The sequence below is a fragment of the Podarcis cretensis genome (genome assembly GCF_951804945.1).
Source record: "Podarcis cretensis genome assembly, chromosome: 6".
Taxonomy (NCBI): domain Eukaryota; kingdom Metazoa; phylum Chordata; class Lepidosauria; order Squamata; family Lacertidae; genus Podarcis; species Podarcis cretensis.
The window spans coordinates 58,257,683-58,277,548 of record NC_137175.1 but is presented as its reverse complement, the minus strand read 5'-3'; the positions used below and the strand labels follow the sequence as shown (position 1 = coordinate 58,277,548).

Here is a 19,866-nt window from a genome sequence, read left to right as displayed (position 1 = left end):
CCCACTGTTTCTTTGTTCTTCCTTTTGCTACGAACATACCCATAAAAGCCTTTTTTGTTGCTTTTAACCTCTCTAGCAAGCCTGAGTTCATTCTGTGCTTTAGCTTTTCTGACTTTGTGTCTACACGTGCTGGCTATTTGTTTGAATTCCTCTTTGGTGGTTTCCCCCCTTTTCCATTTTTTGTACACATCCTTTTTTAATCTTAACTCAGTTAAAAGTTCTTTAGATAGCCACCCTGGCTTCTTTAGGCACCTTCCATGTTTCCGTCTCATTGATATTGCCTGAAGTTGTGCTTTTACTATCTCCCTCTTAACAAACTCCCAGCCATCATGAACTCCCTTTCCTTTTAGTATTACTGTCCATGGGATCTCACCCAGCACTTCCCTAAGTTTTATGAAGTCGGCTTTCTTAAAGTCAAGAAATTGAGTCCTAGTATGCTTGGCTGCTCCTTTCCGCTGTATAGTAAACTTCAGAAGAGCATGATCACTCGCGCCTCATGATCCTTCCACTTCTACCCCACTAACCAGGTCATCAACATTGGTTAGGACCAGATCTAAATATCAGTTTCCAGATTACCCTAATTTACATTTTATCAGTTCAGACTATTTGTCCATCCAGCCAATATCATCTCCTTTGCCTGACCATGATCTCATCATCTGTCACAGGTTTTTCTTGTGGGTTTCCCAAAGACATCTAGTTGTCCACTGGGATAATAGTTTGGTGGACTCAACAAGCCTTCGGTGTGATGCAGCAAGGCTGTTCTTATGATCTGTTTAACTGGAGGTGCTGAGGAATAAACCTGGGGCCACCCACATCCAAAGCATGTTCTCTGTTACTGAGTTATGGTCTCTTCCCCAATATATCAGATTCCCCTCCAATATATAAAGACATATAATTGTCTTATATTGTAGCTGAAGTGCAATGAGACCCCTTAATTAGCTGTCCCTATAAATTTACCTTTGTGTTCTCTCTCAAAGGCTAAGAACGCATCCTAAACTGAACAGAAATTTATCTTTGTTTTTACAAGACAAGAGAATGACCGCTCCCCGCATAAAACGGGGGGTGACCTTTGTGTGGACGCGCGCAGCCCCTGGATCTGGAGCGGCTCCATTCAGCATAGGCTTGGCTTTGCCTTCCCTCAGGTGGGATACCTGGAGGTCTCCGCCTACCCCAGTCAGTTGTCCAATCCCACCTGGGGGAAGCGTTGCCAAGGAGATCAGGCCAGATTGCTCTCCCCTGCGTCGGCGGTGTAACGGGGGCGGCTACCTCTGCTTGAACATATGTTCTCCAGAGCCTGCCCATCCCCCCCACACACACTGGATAACCCTGATGCTCCCTAGGTCCCCGGCTGGGGACTGGGGAGGGAGAACGCCCAATGTCTGAGCCAAGGTCTACCCACATTTGAAATTTAATAAAGTTGTGGCCAATTTAATCCTATAGCACGTTGTCTTGAGTCGTTATTCCACATGACGGGGGGGGCGCTCGGGACCTGGGGACTCTGCCTGTCCACGCAAAGTTTTGATTGTCATTGTTGACTACAGCTCAATGAATGCCCTGTTTGTCCAGAACCTGAAATTGTACTTAAACCATTTATAGCAGAAGACAAAGGTGTGTGCTGATAAAACATGACGCCTTCAGTTAGATTTCTTTTAGAATCTGTTAAAATATTGAAGGAATTAAGGTGCAAGTGACCTTTTTTATAGCTATGATCTGTTTTCTGAGCTGACTTGCCTGCTAACTCTAAATCATACTTTTCAGCCTTGTGGAATACTTTGTCCATGGGCAGTGGATGGACTCCAACCGCAGGTCCTTTTTGTCGGCTGGTGTAAACATTTTTATTCTGGCTGGGTTTTCTTTGCAAGCTGAAGTAATTTTTACTTTTATTTGTAAAGCTTCTTTTGTATTGTTTTGTTTTATAATATATATAAAACGAAGAGAACAATTATAACAAGAGACAAAAATTAAAAGATGAAAAACAAAAATGATAAAATAGGCATGTAGAATGAGTAGTTGCACATGAGTTAAAATAACAAAGCCCAAGTAAAGACTATCCACTTTATCAGATCAGGTATAGTTCCAGATTTGCCAGGCTTGTGAGCATTGTCTTTAAAATGATGGCTCTGCTTTATATGTCATAAAAGGAATGCTAAATTATATAAAAAGTGTCTGGAGCTTATAGTTCTTGTTGAAATCACAAATTATGTGTGATTTTCTCCAGAGTGAGCAGTACCAAGCAATCAGTGTAAGATCTGGGACTGTTTTCCATTAAACTGCAATTGCTATTTATGCTGCCAAGATTATATATGAGACCAATTATTTTGACAATATATTTACATTGGTTTCATCAAAACTATTCAATAACATTGATGGTGGAGAAGATGAGTTTGGATTTGATATCCTGCTTTATCACTACCCGAAGGAGTCTCCAAGTGGCTAACATTCTCCTTTCCCTTCCTCTCCCACAACAAACCCTCTGTGAGGTGAGTGGGGCTGAGAGACTTCAGAGAAGGTCACCCAGCAGCTGCATGTGAAGGAGCAGGGACACAAACCCGGTTCACCAGATTACGAGACTACCGCTCTTAACCACTACACCACACCGGCTCCCGATGTAAAAAATTATTAAAATTTGTATACTGCCCTTCATCCAAAGATCACAAGGCAGTTCACAACATAACAATACAAAATGAGAACACAAAATACATAATAAAACAAAAACAAACCAACAATCCTCTTCCACAAGAACATTTAAAATGACATAGAACCTTGTTCCACAAGAGTATTGTCACCATTACTCAATACAGATTAACAAACTGCCCCTATGCTTCCTGATAGCCAACTGTGGATCCTGAATCATCATTCTGGAATTTGTTTCCTAATGTATTCCAATATGTGTGAGAGCTACAAAGTGCTGAGGAACAGAAGTTGACCATGTATCTGATATACAGGTTTCAGTATTGGTCAAACAGTGCTAAGAAGAGTGTTGAAATAGATGTGTGGATCATCCTAACTTTACTAAATGGGAATAAAACATTTTTATATTTTAAAAAATTAATATTTCATGCTAAAACTAGGCATTTGTCTGGAATTTCAGCCAACAAAAACTCTGTTCTGTTTTATGCACCATTTTCCTTCCCCTCACCTGTACTTCTGTTTGATAAAAATATTTTTTATTTCTTAATTTTTTATTGATCTTGGGCTTCACTGTAAGCCAGACAATACCTAAACATGGGACTTTCTCTCAAGACTCAATTTCTTCCCCTGAGGCATCAGATTGTCAGTCAGTACAACATGAATTACTTTATTTTATTTAATTTATTGAATTGACATTCTACTGCTGGCGTGACATTACGGTGGTGTACCAGGCAGAGTAGTGCAAATTCCCTTTCTTTCTTTCTTTCTCATATATTTTGCAATCATATGAAGGCCATCCTTTTACCTGGAAGTGATCCTTTTTTGGTCACTTCAAAAAAGCTAGTCTCAAAGAATGTTTCTTCACCATAGAAATAAACAGCAATCTATTTAAAATATAGTGGAAGTGTTCCAGATCCCTGTATTAAGAGGAGCAGTTGTAATTCCTGCAGGATAAAGAATGATCAAGAAATAAAATGCTGTAATCCTCCACGAATTTGGCTAACATTAAATCTAGCTACTAACCATCTGATATTTCTTCTCCTGTGGAGTCCCAGTTGCATTTTAATGCTGCCAATTATGGTTTAGGCAGTGAAGCCACATTCAATTTATTTTCTGCTCTCAGAGCTGCCATGGGCCACATGTGTCGTTTTTCTTCAGTTCAGGTTGAAGGAAAATCCTCAATGGGAATCTGCTGCTCCAGATGAATTATCCATCACAAACTAATTTAATCAGTGCAATAATCCTTTGTACGTCTGTAGCACCTTGCATCCAAAAATCACATGACAAGCATGAATTAGTTAATGTGTGCGGATGGAATGCAGGTTTCATGAGGACTAATTGTCCCGGTGAAGTCAGCATCATTTGAGAGGCAAGTTAAAGGGAAATTCTCCGTTTTGTAAAGGTGTAGCTAGATGTTCATGCATTCCCCCCCCCCCAATAATTACAGTGGTACTTCGGGTGAAGAACTTAATTCGTTCCGGAGGTCTGTTCTTAACCTGAAACTGTTCTTAACCTGAAGCACCACTTTAGCTAATGGGGCCTCCTGCTGCTGCCTTGCCGCTGGAGCACAATTTCTGTTCTCATCCTGAAGCAATGTTCTTAACCTGAGGTAATATTTCTGGGTTAGCGGAGTCTGTAACCTGAAGCGTCTGTAACCTGAAGCGTCTGTAGCCCGAGGTACCACTGTATTTTATTACTCAAGAAGTAATTAATTGCACAGATGTTATTCTCTTGATGTTGGGGAGAAACTCAACATCTTTCACATCACACTTTCTAGCACTCATACCACAATATATATATTTTTCTGCTTTTTCCATTTCTGGATTACTCAAGCGTTGGATGACTCTTAGCAGAATGTGTGACATGATGATAAGATGACAAGATGATAAGACCGTTGTGCCTGCGCTGTTTGCTCTTGGATGGTTCATCATCCACACAGGCGACACATCACATTAACTAGCAGTTGTCATGCGATGAACATGCATGTATGAACAAAACTCAGGCTGCAATCCTATACACATTTGCTCCATGGGGAGAACGTCCCATTGGAGGATAAGACTACCATGGCGACTGGCCACCATAGCTGAATACCAGTTGCTGGGAATCACAAACGGGTAGAAGGCTGTTGTGCTCAGGTTCTGCTTTTGGGCTTCCCTCAGGCACCTGGTTGGCCACTGTGAGAACAGGATGCTGGACTAGATGGGCCATTGGCCTGATCCAGCAGGCTCTTCTTATGGTCTTATGAAAATTCAGTGGGACTAATTTCTGAACGGGGACGCAGGTGGCGCTGTGGGTTAAAGCCTCAGCGCCTAGGGCTTGCCGATCGAAAGGTCGGCGGTTCGAATCCCTGCGGCGGGGTGCGCTCCCGCTGCTCGGTCCCAGCGCCTGCCAACCTAGCAGTTCGAAAGCACCTCCGGGTGCAAGTAGATAAATAGGGACCGCTTACCAGCGGGAAGGTAAACGGCGTTTCCGTGTGCGGCTCTGGCTCGCCAGAGCCGCGATGTCACGCTGGCCACGTGACCCGGAAGTGTCTCCGGACAGCGCTGGCCCCTGGCCTCTTAAGTGAGATGGGCACACAACCCCAGAGTCTGTCAAGACTGGCCCGTACGGGCAGGGGTACCTTTACCTTTAATTTCTGAACAGACGTGCATGTAAGTAAAACTGTCTGACATGTTTGCCTAAGATGCCAGGACTTGATTGAGTCTCCATTGTATGTTCGGTCGCATCGTTGTGGAAGAGCTATAGAGTTAAATCATTCTGACTGCTTCCTAAGATCAAAAGGGGAGGACCTTCTCTGTGTACCTTCTAGGGTGGAAGCATGTTTGACTGCGATAAGTGAAAGGAACTTCTCAGTGTCTGCTCCCTGATTGTGGAGACTTTGCCCTGTGAAATGTGGCTGGCTCCTTCCTTTGCTTTTTTTGCAACAGTTGTTGAAAACCATTTTATTCCAGCAGGTTTTTGTTGTATATGAAAGGTGATGTTTCTATAGTTTTAACAGCTGACTTTATCTCTTTGGTTGATTGTTGTTTAATAAAATAGGGATGTCTAAATGATAAATGCTGCTCTTAGTGATAGTTTTGCACCGGAAGGGTGATATATAAGTATTTTAACAAATAGAGATGGACAGACAGTAGTATCTCACTAAGTTTGGGCATGCAGGATCCTACTGAAATAGGACTAGATGATTTTCAGACTTTTTCCAGCACTTTGATTCCAGTGCTTCTGTGTGTCTACAGCAGAGGAATAAAGCTTTTGAAGAAGCTGTAGTAAGGCTTCAATTAACAGAATGTCATTTAGCTCCTGTTTGGCCACATATTGCAGGTTGCAGATATTACAATGGGAAATACTGGAATGTGATTGATTCCCAAATAAAATGTCACACAGATAGAAATGGCTACCTAAAAGAGAAAGTAACTTATAAACATTAGTGGCCCAATGAGTTCAATTTTTACCCAATACCTTGGCAAACATCTTTCTTATCTCTTTTCAGGAACATGTTCCCTGCCAACCTTGTTGAGGCCACTTTTAAACAGGTGAGTGTCTGGACCACTATTAGTTTGAACACTAGGGAAATTTCCCCTTCAAATAGGCAAAGAGTTAATGAATCTTCAGAGGTATTCCGTTATCTGTTGATAAAGTTCCGTTCATGAAGGGAACTTCAAAGCAAGAAAATATCCTTCTACATGTAATGGAGATGCTCTTCCGCTCTTTCAGTACCGAACCAAAAGCACCCCGATTGTGAAAGCCAACAAAGCTGCGTCTGAAAGCACTACACGCCGAATCATTATCTACGGGGTTCAGGATGAAAATGGATCCAACATCCAGAATTTTGCCTTGGACATCACACCACCACCCGAAGTTATCTACAAGTCAGAACCAGGCACCAGCGAAGGCATGAACGTGTTGGGGATTGTAATATTCTCTGCTACCATGGGTATGTGGTTGTAATCTGTGAAATTGTACTTTGATGTAGGAGAATTAACCTTTATGTTTGGAACCCCTGGTGCCGTTTCTGTTCTTTCACCACCTCAATAGCACCCACTTGAAATAGCTTTGAGCAGTTGAGCATTGGAGCCAAACTTCCAGTCACCTGCGAAAGAGCATGCTGCAGTTTTCGCCTGTCCTACGTTGCTCTGTAGTTTCCTCATCTGGTATTTTTACTTCCCTCTGTAATTCATAGAGCTTTCCCAGTGAGCTTGTCTGACAGGGGTAGGGGCCTGAGGGCCACATCTCTTCATGGAAACCTGGAAGGAGAATGTCTCAAGTTTGCCAGGGGACAGCACTGAAAAATTTAGCAGACCCACGTCATGACTTATCCTCATTAAAGTGAAATGGATTTGTTAGTCATCACTAAGTTCTACTCTATGGATTTCAGATTTTGGAACACATATTACAGTGAAGACCAGTCTCCCATACATTGTGAGATTGCCTACATACTGACTTTAAACGCTGCAGGGGGCCATGATTTGGCTAAAAGTGGGAGGAATGGCTTGTGGATTGTATTAAACCCCCCCCCTCCGCAACCTGCCCCTACCCAATTCAAGCCCAGTTTTCAATAAGATTTACTATTTGCTACTATTAGTTAATAACTGCATTTATATTCCACATTTCCTCCAAAGAGCTAAAGACAGCATACATTGTCCTCCCCTCCCTCACAACATCTCTGTGAGGTAGATTTGGCTGAGAGATCGTGATCAAATGGTAGAATGTTGGTGTGAGGTGGTTGTTGTTGTTGTTGTTTATTACATTTGTATACTGCCCTCAGGTCTCAGGGTGGTTACAACATAAAGTCACAACATAAAATCACAAAATACATAATCAAAATAAAAACAGAAACAACCCAATAACCACCACCCCCACATTTTAAAAGGGCATTGGATGTCAATCAGCCAAAGGCCTGGTTTCAGAGGAATGTTTTTGCCTGGCGCCTAAAGATTCTGAAATGCCCTTCACGTTTTCCTGTTGGTGAATTTTCATTGCACTCCTAATAGTTCACAGAATGCCCTGCAGGGAGCAGTGGAATATTTCAGTAGCTGAGCATTCTCTTCTCCTTGATTTACCCCCAATGCATTGGCTCCAATAAAATGATGTCAATTTTATTTTAAGCATAAATCTTGCTGGCATGAATTATCACATGATTGTCATGCTGAAGACTGATTCATGTGCTGGACTGCAACTTCACAAAGAGGAAAAGTTTGTAGCATCTGAAAGTAAAGTTCAGTTTCTGGAGCAAGCATGCTAGCAGATTAATCTAAAATGAAAAGCTGTTTAGCCCTTTCCAAAGAGGATATTGTGAAGTTGGAAACGGTTCAGAAAGGGGAAATCAAAATGATCAAGGGGGTGGAGAATACTCTGCTGTGAGGAAAGGTTACAACGTTTGGTCCTTTTTTGGTTAGAAAAATGGTGAGTAAGGCTGCAGTCCACCCCCATCCCCTACATTACATTGGCCTTTGTGGGGCTGCTGGACTGAGCAGCGGCCTCCCTCCACTCAGTTCTTCCAGCCCAGCTGGCCTCCTGTTCAACCACCCTCTTCTGCTCACTGAATGGGTGGGCAAGAGGCCCTCTGCCAATATCCCCACCAGATGAGTTACCGTAAGTGGAAAGCCCCCAAAGAGGACATTCTTAGGAAGGGTGTGGGGCTAAGCTAGCCCACACCCCACTGGATCCCAAGCCAGCCTCACAGCTTATTGTGGGGTAGGATTGAACCCTGCTCAGTTTGGCTGTGCACACCTATTTCCTTCTTACTGAGTCTTTCAGAAAAGTGAATGACAGGGAAATATAACATGCAAAGAGTATTGCAACAAGGGCAGTTGTGAGAAAGGGTAGAGTGGATTTAGGCTGCAATCCCAGTGGCGGCCCTGAACCTGCATCACTTCTCCAACCCTGAACTCACATCCACCCAAACCTTTCATTCATTGCTTTATGTCTTGGGTGGAAGAAAAGGAGATATGAAACGTAGGTGTTGAGGAGGGACCAATCCCCACTGGCCAAATTGAATGGAAGTGATATGAATCTGAACTACAGACATGGACATTTCTGTCAGTCACATGGAGAAATATGCCCAGGCCTGCTATTCATTTTCATGTGGCCTATAGCCTTGCCTTCTCTGTCTTCTCCCTCCACCTTTAGATTATGGACAGGGACCATTTCCACTTTCCAACATGGAATATCCATGTTCTCCTGAAGCTGCCATTTCATAATAAGCCCAGACTGGATTAAAATGCTGTTTACTTCAAAGTGCCCTTCAAATTTATGTTAAGAGGAAGGAGCAACATAATTCAAAAAACATATTGCAGATTTGTAATTTATGGCGAGTCAGAGATTAGCAAGTGTTGTTGTGAAATGGCTGCATCTTGACAGCAGATCAGCTTGTTTGCCATTAAATCAAGACTACTGCTGAGACCTGGAACCTGCTGTACAAGCACAGACGTGAGCTCTGACACTCAGTTCTTGGCTGGGATATATTTGCTGTACAGACAGATATGAGAGTTCACTGAGACTTAGAAAAAACCAAAATCACTCTCACTAAATCATTTTCAAGAGTATTCTTTTTGTTGTTGAAATGGTTCCCTGAATGTGGAGCCTGCATTTTTTTCAGTGACTGATCTATGGACTTCTCCTCTCAGACTGTCCCCACTTGGTTCTTGGCAAGGGACCTAACTTCGTTTCCTGCTGCTGGATCATGGATCTATTATCTCTTTATTTTCCCCTCTACTGCCCCATGTTTATCAGGATAGACTCAGAGCCTACACACATACTAATGTGTGCCTGTAGGATTTCACCCTAAACATAGGGACCCTGCATTTTCTCCAGTGATTATCTGTGATTGCAGCCTGCACATACATATTTGTACCCTGATATGCTCTGCTCTGACCTACCGATGAATGTGTGGAGGTTGGAAGTGTGGCCCATGAGTGTGACTCTGTTCCTCCCACTCTAAGTAGTCAAATCCACAGGTGTGGTTGCATGAATTGCTGAACAGGTTTGTGTTGCCGGGCGTCCATTGAGCTCTTGCCCTAAACCTCCAGTTTCTGTTGACTTCAACCAAAGATTGGGGAAAAAGGGGGTGTGGTGGGTTAAGCAACAGGCAGATGACAGTACCAAGCTGATAGACCACGTTCTGTTTAATGACAACGTCCAAAGCATTCAGGGTAATATCCAACTAAGTCTTGCTCAGAGCAAGGTAAAAGTAAAGGGACCCCTGACCATTAGGTCCACTTGTGACCGACTCTGGGGTTGCAGCGCTCATCTCGCTTTATTGGCCGAGGGAGCCGGCGTACAGCTTCTGGGTCATGTGGCCAGCATGACTAAGCCGCTTCTGGCGAACCAGAGCAGCGCACGGAAACGCCGTTTACCTTCCCACCAGAGTGGTACCTATTTATCTACTTGCACTTTGACGTGCTTTCGAACTGCTAGATTGGCAGGAGCAGGGACCGAGCAACCCCGTCGCGGGGATTCGAACCGCCGACCTTCTGATCAGCAAGTCCTAGGCTCTGTGGTTTAACCCACAGTGCCACCCGCTCAGAGTAGACCTACTGAAATCAAGGAACATAAATTACTGATTTCAGTGGGTCTGCTCTGAGTATGCTTAGCATTAGATGCCACCCTCAGACAATGATCATTTCCTCTCAGGACTGCAGTGACATTAAGCTACAAGAGAGCTATTCTCTTTTTGATAGCACCTCCTGTGTACCATGCTGAATGGTATGGGCAGTTAGCCAAGTACACAACGTCATAATGCCCTTTGGAGTGCCACATGTTCAGTCCTCGCTCCTTCAGGTGTTTAGTCATGATATTTGCCTTCTGTCAGAAAGTCACTTCAGCTTCAACCTGGGCATCTTATACTCTTTTAAAGGACTCACCCTGCAGAAGTCATGTAGACACTTTGGGTGGAATCCAAAACCCCTCATTTCATCCCCACAAGGATTTCTGCTTGCGCAATGGGACGGTCTCCACATCTCCTTCCCCATGAACCCCCTAAATTTGTTCTAGGGTTTACCCCAACCCCCTGGAACAGATTTGGGGAGGGTATGGGCTGCGTGTGGAGGGAGGAGAAAGGTGTGTTGCACAAATGGAAACCCTAGCACTGGCACAACATGGGCAATGAATACCGCCATTAAGTGCTTTGGATAGTTAAAGCAGACACATTATTGTTTTTATAGTTTGTGATGCCTTTTTAAAACATATTGCTACCAGCCACAACCCTTTGTAGCAGATGGACTGCTTATTGAAATGAATAAACAGGAGTGTCAAATCCCTCAAATTTAAACCCTACTATATGGAAACCCAGCAGTACTTAATTATAATGATTTTACCTGTAGCAGTTCCTGGCCTTTGTCAAGTTCTTGTTTGTCTGTTCTGCTGCGTAGAAATTAGACATCTGGGATTTCATACATAGTTCCTTTATGTCTGCTAAGGTTGCCAAGCAAAAAAGGCAAGTACAGTTAGGAATAGGATGCTGGCTTTTTTTCACCTAGAATCTGGACTGGAACTTCCAAATTCACTTTACAGCCACCACAAAGTTATAATTTTGTGTCTAATGGGTATTATGGGTCAGTGATATTCTCACAGTAGGTTTACCGTTAAGTCCAATGTAGGTTTACTCCTATGCAGAAATAAGTCCCACTGCAATCGTGTACATATTTACCTGGGAGTAAATCTCATTGAACTCAGCATAACTTACCTCTGGATAAACATGCATGATATTCAGCAGTATTTTTCCTTTGGGCAGTACAATGAAGAAAAGCCTACATTCCATTCAGAATAATACAGACTGGCTTATATTACTGCAGTAACCTCTGCCCTTTTTCAGGTTGAGGGGTGCACAGACTCATGGTCAATCCTCTGGGTGCCACATATCAAAATAGGCATGGTAAAAAAAACAACTTTTGGCATCACAATATCAGGGTACCTATGGAGGAGTTACTTGTTTTTTAAGATTATTTCTTTTCAACTGGTTAAAAAAAGGTTAGAAATTTTAAAAACATTTTTTAAATGTTGGGGGACACAGCATATTTTGGTATTGTGGCATTGCAGTGGGAAACCTATAACAGCAGTCAAACACACACACACACACACACACACACATATGACAAATTTTCGGGGGTCTTGGGAGGGCACAAAAAACTTATTGTGGTACCATATGTGGTTTGCAGCCCCTCATAAGTAGGACATCACTGATCATATGTAACATTTCTAATTCTGTGAACTGAAAATCCAAATAAATCCTAATTTTAAAAATGTACAGTGGTACCTCAGGTTAAGTACTTAATTCGTTCCAGAGGTTCGTTCTTAACCTGAAACTGTTCTTAACCTGAAGCACCACTTTAGCTAATGGGGCCTCCTGCTGCTGCCACACCGCCAGAGCACATCCTGAAGCAAAGTTCTTAACCCGAGGTACTATTTCTGGGTTGGCGGAGTCTGTAACCTGAAGCGTATATAACCTGAAGCGTATGTAACCTGAGGTACCACTGTAGTAGCTTAAATAATTCAAATCTGGAACAGTAGCATCAATTACTTAAATATAGAATTTTATGTTGGTATTAATATACTTATATAATAAATGTACTAGCATAGTATGAATGGAAGTGAAAATTAGACTCATGGGGTATTGGGGGGGGGGGGTCAGAGTCTACAGTTGTCAAACAGAGTGAAGCAGCTCCTGCCCACGAATTTAGGTCCCAAATTTGAGTCCAGCAATTCATGATAGATAGATAGATAGATAGATAGATAGATAGATGATAGATAGATAGATAGATAGATAGATAGATAGATAGATAGATAGATAGATAGATGATAGAGAGATATAGATATACACACTTAAGTTTTATATGCTAATGTGGCCTGTGATGTAAATCCATATGATGGTGAATAAAATGAAACAATATTTATCTATTTGCAGGAATAATGTTGGGGAGGATGGGCAACAGTGGCGTTCCCTTGGTTAGCTTTTGCCAGTGCTTAAATGAATCTGTCATGAAGATAGTGGCTGTTTCCGTATGGTAAGTAAATGCAGTGTTAGGAAAAAATAAAACCTGCAAGTGAAAGTTTGGCCCCCATCTGCAATATATAACTTTCAGTGGTTGGAGTCAGGCACAGGTCAGCAATAAAACACCCGCTGTCAGTGAAGTTAACTCTTTATTCAAAGAAAGAAAAACAGCTCAGGCCTAGTGATCACAGCAACTCTTCTCAGTAGGTTTTGCCCCAATGAAGCAGTTGCAAGGACTGAAGGGCCTCGCCTTCCTGCCGCTCTCTAAGGCTCCTCCAGGGTCCTTCCCCAGCAACCTAAGGCTCCTTTCTTCTTGTGTTGCTTTCCACCGCCCTCTTCATTCCTCTCCTGGTTCTGGGAGACCAGGGGGGAGGAGAGCTGGTCACAACAGGATGGAGAAACTCCCTGGCTTCTTCAGCAGCCTGTCTCCACTCTGGACTGCTGTCTGCCACAGCCTCTTCCTGTGCACTAAACCCTGTTGCCTCTTCAGCTTCCAACACATCCTCCTCCCTCTTCTCCCTCTGACTACTCATTGTCTTCCCACCACCAATCCCTTGGCTCTGAGCCTTCTTCTGTTGGAGTTCCCTTGGGGTTCCCTACCTGATTCCTCCCACCATTCATCTGCATCCAGCCAGTCCATGACAATAGCTAAAACAGTATCATACCACTTTAAACAGCCATGACTTCCCTCAAAGAATCTTGGAAACGGTGGTTTGTTAATGGTACTGAGAATTGTTAAGAGAGCACCTATTAACAGGAACTCAAGCGCTATGTTAGTATCGTGTGCCACAACCACTGTTCTATGGGCCAAACTACATGTGATATGGGAGACTCATGGTTCTGGTTTTATTTTTTTTAACCACAGTGTGTTATTTGGGAACCACAAATTTAATTATAGCAGCAGCTGTTGGGTGTGCATCAATGTGCTATTAATTAGGTAATTTTAGACTTTGGGTGTAACAATCTACTGCAGTGGGTGGGGCAAGTAGCCTTTTAGATGGTACTGTGTCTTGCTTAATTTACCTCAAAATGTGGTAAGCCAGTTCTGCTGCATGCTTAACCTTTTAACTGGGGGCAGTTTTTGTAGCAAAGTTCACCATTACAGTTGCTTTCTCATCCACAGGGAAAATCACCCACAGAGACTATTAACACACACACACACACCAGCATCACTGGAGGAAAATTAGTGGCTTAGGGACTCAACTTTGACTGCAAAAATGGCCTGTAGTGGAAGAAGGGTTCAGCATATACACCACATGATGATGCAAAATAAAATTTGCAATGCTCCAAGGGTGCATTTCGGGTTAAAAAAACTAATCAGGAGACTAACTAATCACAACTCTCCTGTTTCACATGCAGTTTGACTCTAAAAACTTCTGGAACTGGCCAGAGGGGATATCGTAATAGATGGCCTGTGTCACAGAACTAGTTCTGTATACATAGACATAAGTTAAGTTCCTTCCGTTTTTGGGTGGAAGTGTTCTTTCACATTGAATATCACTGTCTCCTTCCCCAGGTATTTTCCATTTGGAATAGTGTTCCTTATTGCTGGTAAGATCTTGGAAATGGATGATCCATCAGCCATCGGGAAGAAGCTAGGCTTTTACGCTATTACTGTGGTTTGTGGCCTGGTGGTACATGGACTTTTTATTCTGCCAATGACATACTTCTTCATCACCAAGAAGAACCCCATTGTTTTCATCAGAGGGATTCTTCAAGCCTTGCTTATTGCTCTGGCCACATCATCCAGGTACCATATAATGAATGAAACACTGGCGCAATTTTACCTTGCACTCCTTATTTTTGTCTAGCTCCCTTACTCCCAGTTCACTAAGGCACTCATGCTGCAGGGTCTCCAAATCCAAGTCTCCCAATCCCTGGATTCTAAACTGTGAGACAATGACATGTCCAATCCATCTGACAACAGCACTGGCATTTTCTCCACTAGCCCCACCATCTCCTCCCTGCCTTGCTCAGAGAATTTTCCTGGATCTGTCAGCAGCTTCAATACCCATAACAATCCTTCTGGATTACTTGGATAGGGGACACTAATCTGCAATGGGCTTCCTCTTGCCACTTTGGTATGTAGCCAGGTTTGATCTGGAAATCTTCTGCCCATCCCATAGAAATTATCCTTTGTGGTGTCACTAGACAAACAGAAGCTCAAGAAGGGTCCTGGCAAGAAGCCCAATGTTGTACTTTGTGGCCAGTCCCTGCAATACTTCCCCACATTCCTATAACACAAGAGCTGCTCTACAGATTAACTTCATAATCCAAACTATAAATAGAGAGATCAGGGTCAAACCAGGTGTCTCATACCAGCAGTCTTCTGCCGTTTGAGAAATAGTGCAGCAATGCAAATGGCCAGCGTATGTAGTCTTCTTATAAGAACATCCCAATACCCAGTTGGAGATAAAAGTCCTATTTGCATGGGGGGGGATTGTTATGTGGTGCTGATGATGCCCTGGTAGAGTTCCAAAGACAGCCATGAGAAGGGCAGTTGTGATAATGGAAGCATTTGCTTTGATTATATTGAGATGGATGACTGCTGGACCTGAGTACATTGTGGGCAAAATAATATGCACTCATTCTTCTTATTTAAAAAAAAAAAATCAGAGCTATGCTTTTTGTTTATTAGGGCAATATCTTTATTAGGGCAACCAAAACATCAAAAAATAGTGGAAAGACCAGTAATGGCTGATCATTCCATCTGTGCCTGCAGCTGCTAAGTCTTAAGATGGAGTGTGGGAGACATTCGAGTTAGGTCATATCAGGCGCTTTGCAGGTTTGGGGTTGCACCCAGGCCTCCTGGAAAAGAGAAAACACATAATGGCTGATCCCCTATTTCTGCAAGTGTGACAACAAGCTGCTACTCAATTCCATCTCCGTGTTTTTAGATAACATTAGAGAAGAACTGAGGCTCAAGTTTAAGCACCTCACAGAAGCTGATTATCTATATCCATTTCAGTCTGGCTTCTCATTTGGCATTAGGTCATCACAGCTCATATGATGGCAAAAGAAATCCTGAAAGACTTGTTCTCCCTGGTGCATTCCAGAGAGTGACTACCTGCAGCAAGGCTTCTTCAGCTAGTTATTTGAACTGCACAAAAAAATGCAAAATGACTGGAATGAAAGGCAATGAGAGGTAATGACAGTAGGTAGGAAGCGCAGCTGAATTTTGGGAATGGGGAGAGAGAACACCAACTTTTATTGCCATCTGTTGTTGGCCAGCTCATCCTGGGTACGGCTACAGTCAGTACTGACCCTGCCAGTAGGACTATAGTTTTTTACGGATGCATCTTGGCAGTGCCACCTGCAGGTTTGAGATAGCCCCCCTACTTCAGACCTTATAGTTTTGCTGACTTCACTCTCTTTTTCTCCACAGCTCAGCCACTCTGCCTATAACCTTCAAGTGCTTGTTAGAGAATAACCATGTGGACAGGAGGATTGCCCGATTTGTGCTCCCAGTGGGGGCAACAATCAATATGGATGGGACCGCCCTTTATGAAGCAGTAGCAGCTATTTTTATTGCTCAAGTAAACAATTACGAGCTGGATTTTGGGCAGATCATCACCATAAGGTAAAAAACCAGTTTACAAAGGGGGTCCCATATTTAGCAAGCTTGACTTGCAGATATTTCCTGCAAATCTGCGTACTGTGCACACTGCTGATACATGATCCAAGCATCCTCATTCATAATTACATATGGGAAAGCGTAGAGTATATTTCTGTGAATTGGTTAGGAAGGCACAGTGCTTTGTGGGAAGTGAAAGTTCGGAATGGATGCCCCATGGTAAGCCTCTCTGTTAGCATTATGATGCATTTATGGGATCAAATTCTAGAGCTGCACATTTACCTGGGAGTAATACTCACTGAGGGGGACGCAGGTGGCGCTGTGGGTTAAACCACAGAGCCTAGGACTTGCTGATCAGAAGGTTGGTGGTTCGAATCCCTGCGACAGGGTGAGCTCCCTTTGCTTAGTCCCTGCTCCTGCCAACCTAGCAGTTCAAAAGCATGTCAAAGTGCAAGTAGATAAATAGGTACTGCTCCGGTGGGAAGGTAAATGGTGTTTCCGTGCGCTGCTCTGGTTCACCGGAAGCGGCTTAGTTATGCTGCCACATGACCCGGAAGCTGTACGCCGGCTCCCTCGACCAATAAAGCAAGATGAGCGCCGCAACCCCAGAGTCGGCCACGACTGGACCTAATGGTCAGGGGTCCCTTTACCTTTTACCTAATCCTCACTGAACACAATGAAACTTGCTTCTGGGTTAACATACAAAGGATAGCACTTCGGACCAGAAAGAAATGCAGTAGGAAAATATACAATTTTTGATCTCCACCATAGGTATTCTCTGAAACTGCATGTAACTTCAGAGACATGGAGATAGCTTCATTCATTTGCCCCGTTCTGTTACCCTGCCTGCCAGAAGACTGTGTGCTTTGTAAACTAGGCCCAGCTTACATTTGTCTTCTAAGCAGATTCCCAGTTGTGAATTTCTAAAATGAAAAAAGCTCAAGGATCAAATGAGCCTGTGAGCTAAAACATCTGATCTGGAAGCTCTTTCTCATAATTCCAGAAGTGTGTGGCTGCTTGTGGTCACACAGTGGTTAGAGAAAGACACTCTTCATGCTCCAAGACATACTATGATTTACTTATTACTTTGCATGCGCCAGGGCTGAATCCTGGGATGCTAAAGGGTGGGCCTGGTGAAGCTTAGCTTCATAGTTAAGCACTGTAAATTTCACAAGCTTTTAATGGCTAAGAGTCCAAACTGTGGAGTGGGTAATTTAAACACAGGGTGTCTGGTGTTTGGGATGGGGATAAAATAGACAGGTTTCCAGTAAAGTAGTGGTAAATGAATTATCAGACCCAAAACAAAACAACTCACTACTGAATATTTAAATCCATGACTGTGTCATTTCTAGATCCTTCATAATTTTGTTCAGACTGAACCAAAGTAATCAGCTTTATATTAGACTATGTTTTTATGTAGCTGTGATTTGCCATTTCGGTTCTTGTGCTCACTGGGATTATTGTTAAGAGCAGGGGGATTCCTGCCATTAATTTTATTGCAGTTAATTGCTTTGTTCTATGCTAAATGTCATACTGCCCAGTGTGCAACCCAGCTAGACAAATGTGGGTCATGTCTGGCAGCAGCCAAGTATTAGTATGGCACAATACATGGTTGGTTGGTTGGTTGCATTCGAGCTTGATGGGTCACAAGTTGCACTAAGGTGTAATAAGGTTTGTAAGGTGTATTGAAAACAAGGAACTGGATTCCGACTCTGCAGAAACCTTCTGCTGATGTTATCCCACTGAGTTTAACAGTGTCGCTTGAGAGAATTATTGGGAGCTGTACAGAAGGAGTCAGTCTTTCAAATATTTGGGGCCTAAGTAATTTAGAGCTTTAAACACTAATGTGAACACCTTGAATTAGGCCTGAAAATGAACTGGCAGCGACATTGCTGGCACATTAATTGTATTCACACAATATCAAGTTGAGTTTGGCAGCTTCGTGTGGTGGGACAGCGGCACAAAATTTCCCCATCAGCTGTTTCTTGTGAAGGAGGGCCCCGGTCCAGCTCTAGTAGTGTGAAGCCTGTTGCATGAAATGGCTCTGGTGGGCCCCAGATAGGGATGTTCATCACCATTCACATCAGAATACCCCATCCAGCCTATTCAATGGACTTCTGTTCCAGCTCAGTTCAGATTGAAGCATATGAGAGTTACTTATAGGTGTGGATCAAATACAAGCATGGATGAAAACTCTCTGTTGGTTCCAAATATGTATTCTTCCTTGTTAGATCATTAATATCCTTCTCTCTCTCTCTCTTTGGTAAAAGTATCACAGCAACTGCTGCCAGCATTGGTGCAGCTGGAATCCCGCAAGCTGGCCTTGTGACTATGGTTATCGTTCTTACATCAGTGGGGCTTCCTACAGATGATATCACTCTAATCATTGCAGTCGACTGGGCCTTGTAAGTAACTGGATGGTGTGGGGTTTTTAGACTTTTCTCTCATCTTCAAACCAAACTGAATGTGTGACTATTGAACAGCTGCATTCATAGCAAACTACAGTGCACTGTGAGCTGAAAGGTGCAATAGAGGGTGGTCATGTCATGAAAGTCACAGAATTGCTTGGCTGAATCAAACCAAAGATCTGTAGTACAGGACACTATTGCCAACAGTGGCCAACTAGATGCCCATAGGATGCCCATAAGCAAGACATGGCAATCATCCTTTGATGAGACATACTGGTTGTGAATTTGAAAATTAGATCCAATAGATCATAGATTTTATGATGGGGAGAGGGAAGGAGTTGGATCTGGATGGTGGGCTGATCCAAAACTCTGCCCCCTTCTGTAGGTCACTTTGACGGGTGGGTGGGGCTGCTTACCTGTCAATCACATGACCTCAGATGATTAAACTGAACCTGTGGCCTGCAAAGGAAGAATAGTACACTCTTGATTCTTCATTTCTTTGTTTGTGACCCTGGCTTGAATTAAAAGAAGAATTCATATCGCGGCTACAAATATTCTTACTTGCAGCGTCAGCTTGAATTCAATCTACAGCTGCAAAGAGAGACATGGGAACGCACTCTGAGTATGCCCCCTGTTGTTGTTAATAATAAATTTCTATAACACCCTTCATCCAAAGATCACAGGGCAGTTTACAACATAAAGCCGTTCATCATTTTCAGCTGTAATTATGCAATTGTTGAATTTGCTGTCTTTTTCTGTTGCCTCACGGTGACAGGAAAAAGAGCCAAATTTAAAAAGTGAAATGCCTCTGGCATAGAACCGTGGCATTATGGGAAACTAAAATGGCAGCTAGCAATGCTGCTGTTCACTGCCACTAGGGCTCATGGATGTGGGAGGGGATTCCCTGGGAGCACTTTGCTGAGGGCTGCCGTTACATCTTTTTTGGCTTACAGCTTTGACAGTGGGACAGGCTGTGACTGTGGGCAGATCTAAACATTGCAGTGGCAGAGCCATGTTTTCACCCACATACACATATCTACTTAACAACATATGAAAACCTTTCTGGTTCAACCTAACCTCCATTAAGATGAAAGAAAGAAAGAAAGAAAGAAAGAAAGAAAGAAAGAAGGAAGGAAGGAAGGAAGGAAAACCTGGACAATGCTGATCTTGGACCACCCTTTGCTTTTTTAAGCCAAACATCTGGATGTTCCTGGATTTCAGCTTTATGGCCCACATCAATATATTAACCAATGTGATTGAGTTTT

The 19,866-nt window shown here is 43.1% G+C and overlaps 1 protein-coding gene across 2 annotated transcripts in view; it reads left to right on the top strand.

Annotated features, from left to right (window-relative positions):
* Positions 1–19,866, top strand: part of SLC1A7 (solute carrier family 1 member 7) — a 44,008-nt gene that overhangs the window by 19,217 nt on the left and 4,925 nt on the right. For both annotated transcript variants that reach the window (XM_079980746.1, XM_079980747.1), the window contains 6 exons: positions 6,122–6,164; positions 6,346–6,565; positions 12,533–12,632; positions 14,136–14,369; positions 16,005–16,199; positions 18,464–18,598. In XM_079980746.1, coding sequence (XP_079836872.1) covers positions 6,122–6,164; positions 6,346–6,565; positions 12,533–12,632; positions 14,136–14,369; positions 16,005–16,199; positions 18,464–18,598 — 927 coding nt within the window. The remainder of the gene's footprint in view (positions 1–6,121; positions 6,165–6,345; positions 6,566–12,532; positions 12,633–14,135; positions 14,370–16,004; positions 16,200–18,463; positions 18,599–19,866) is intronic.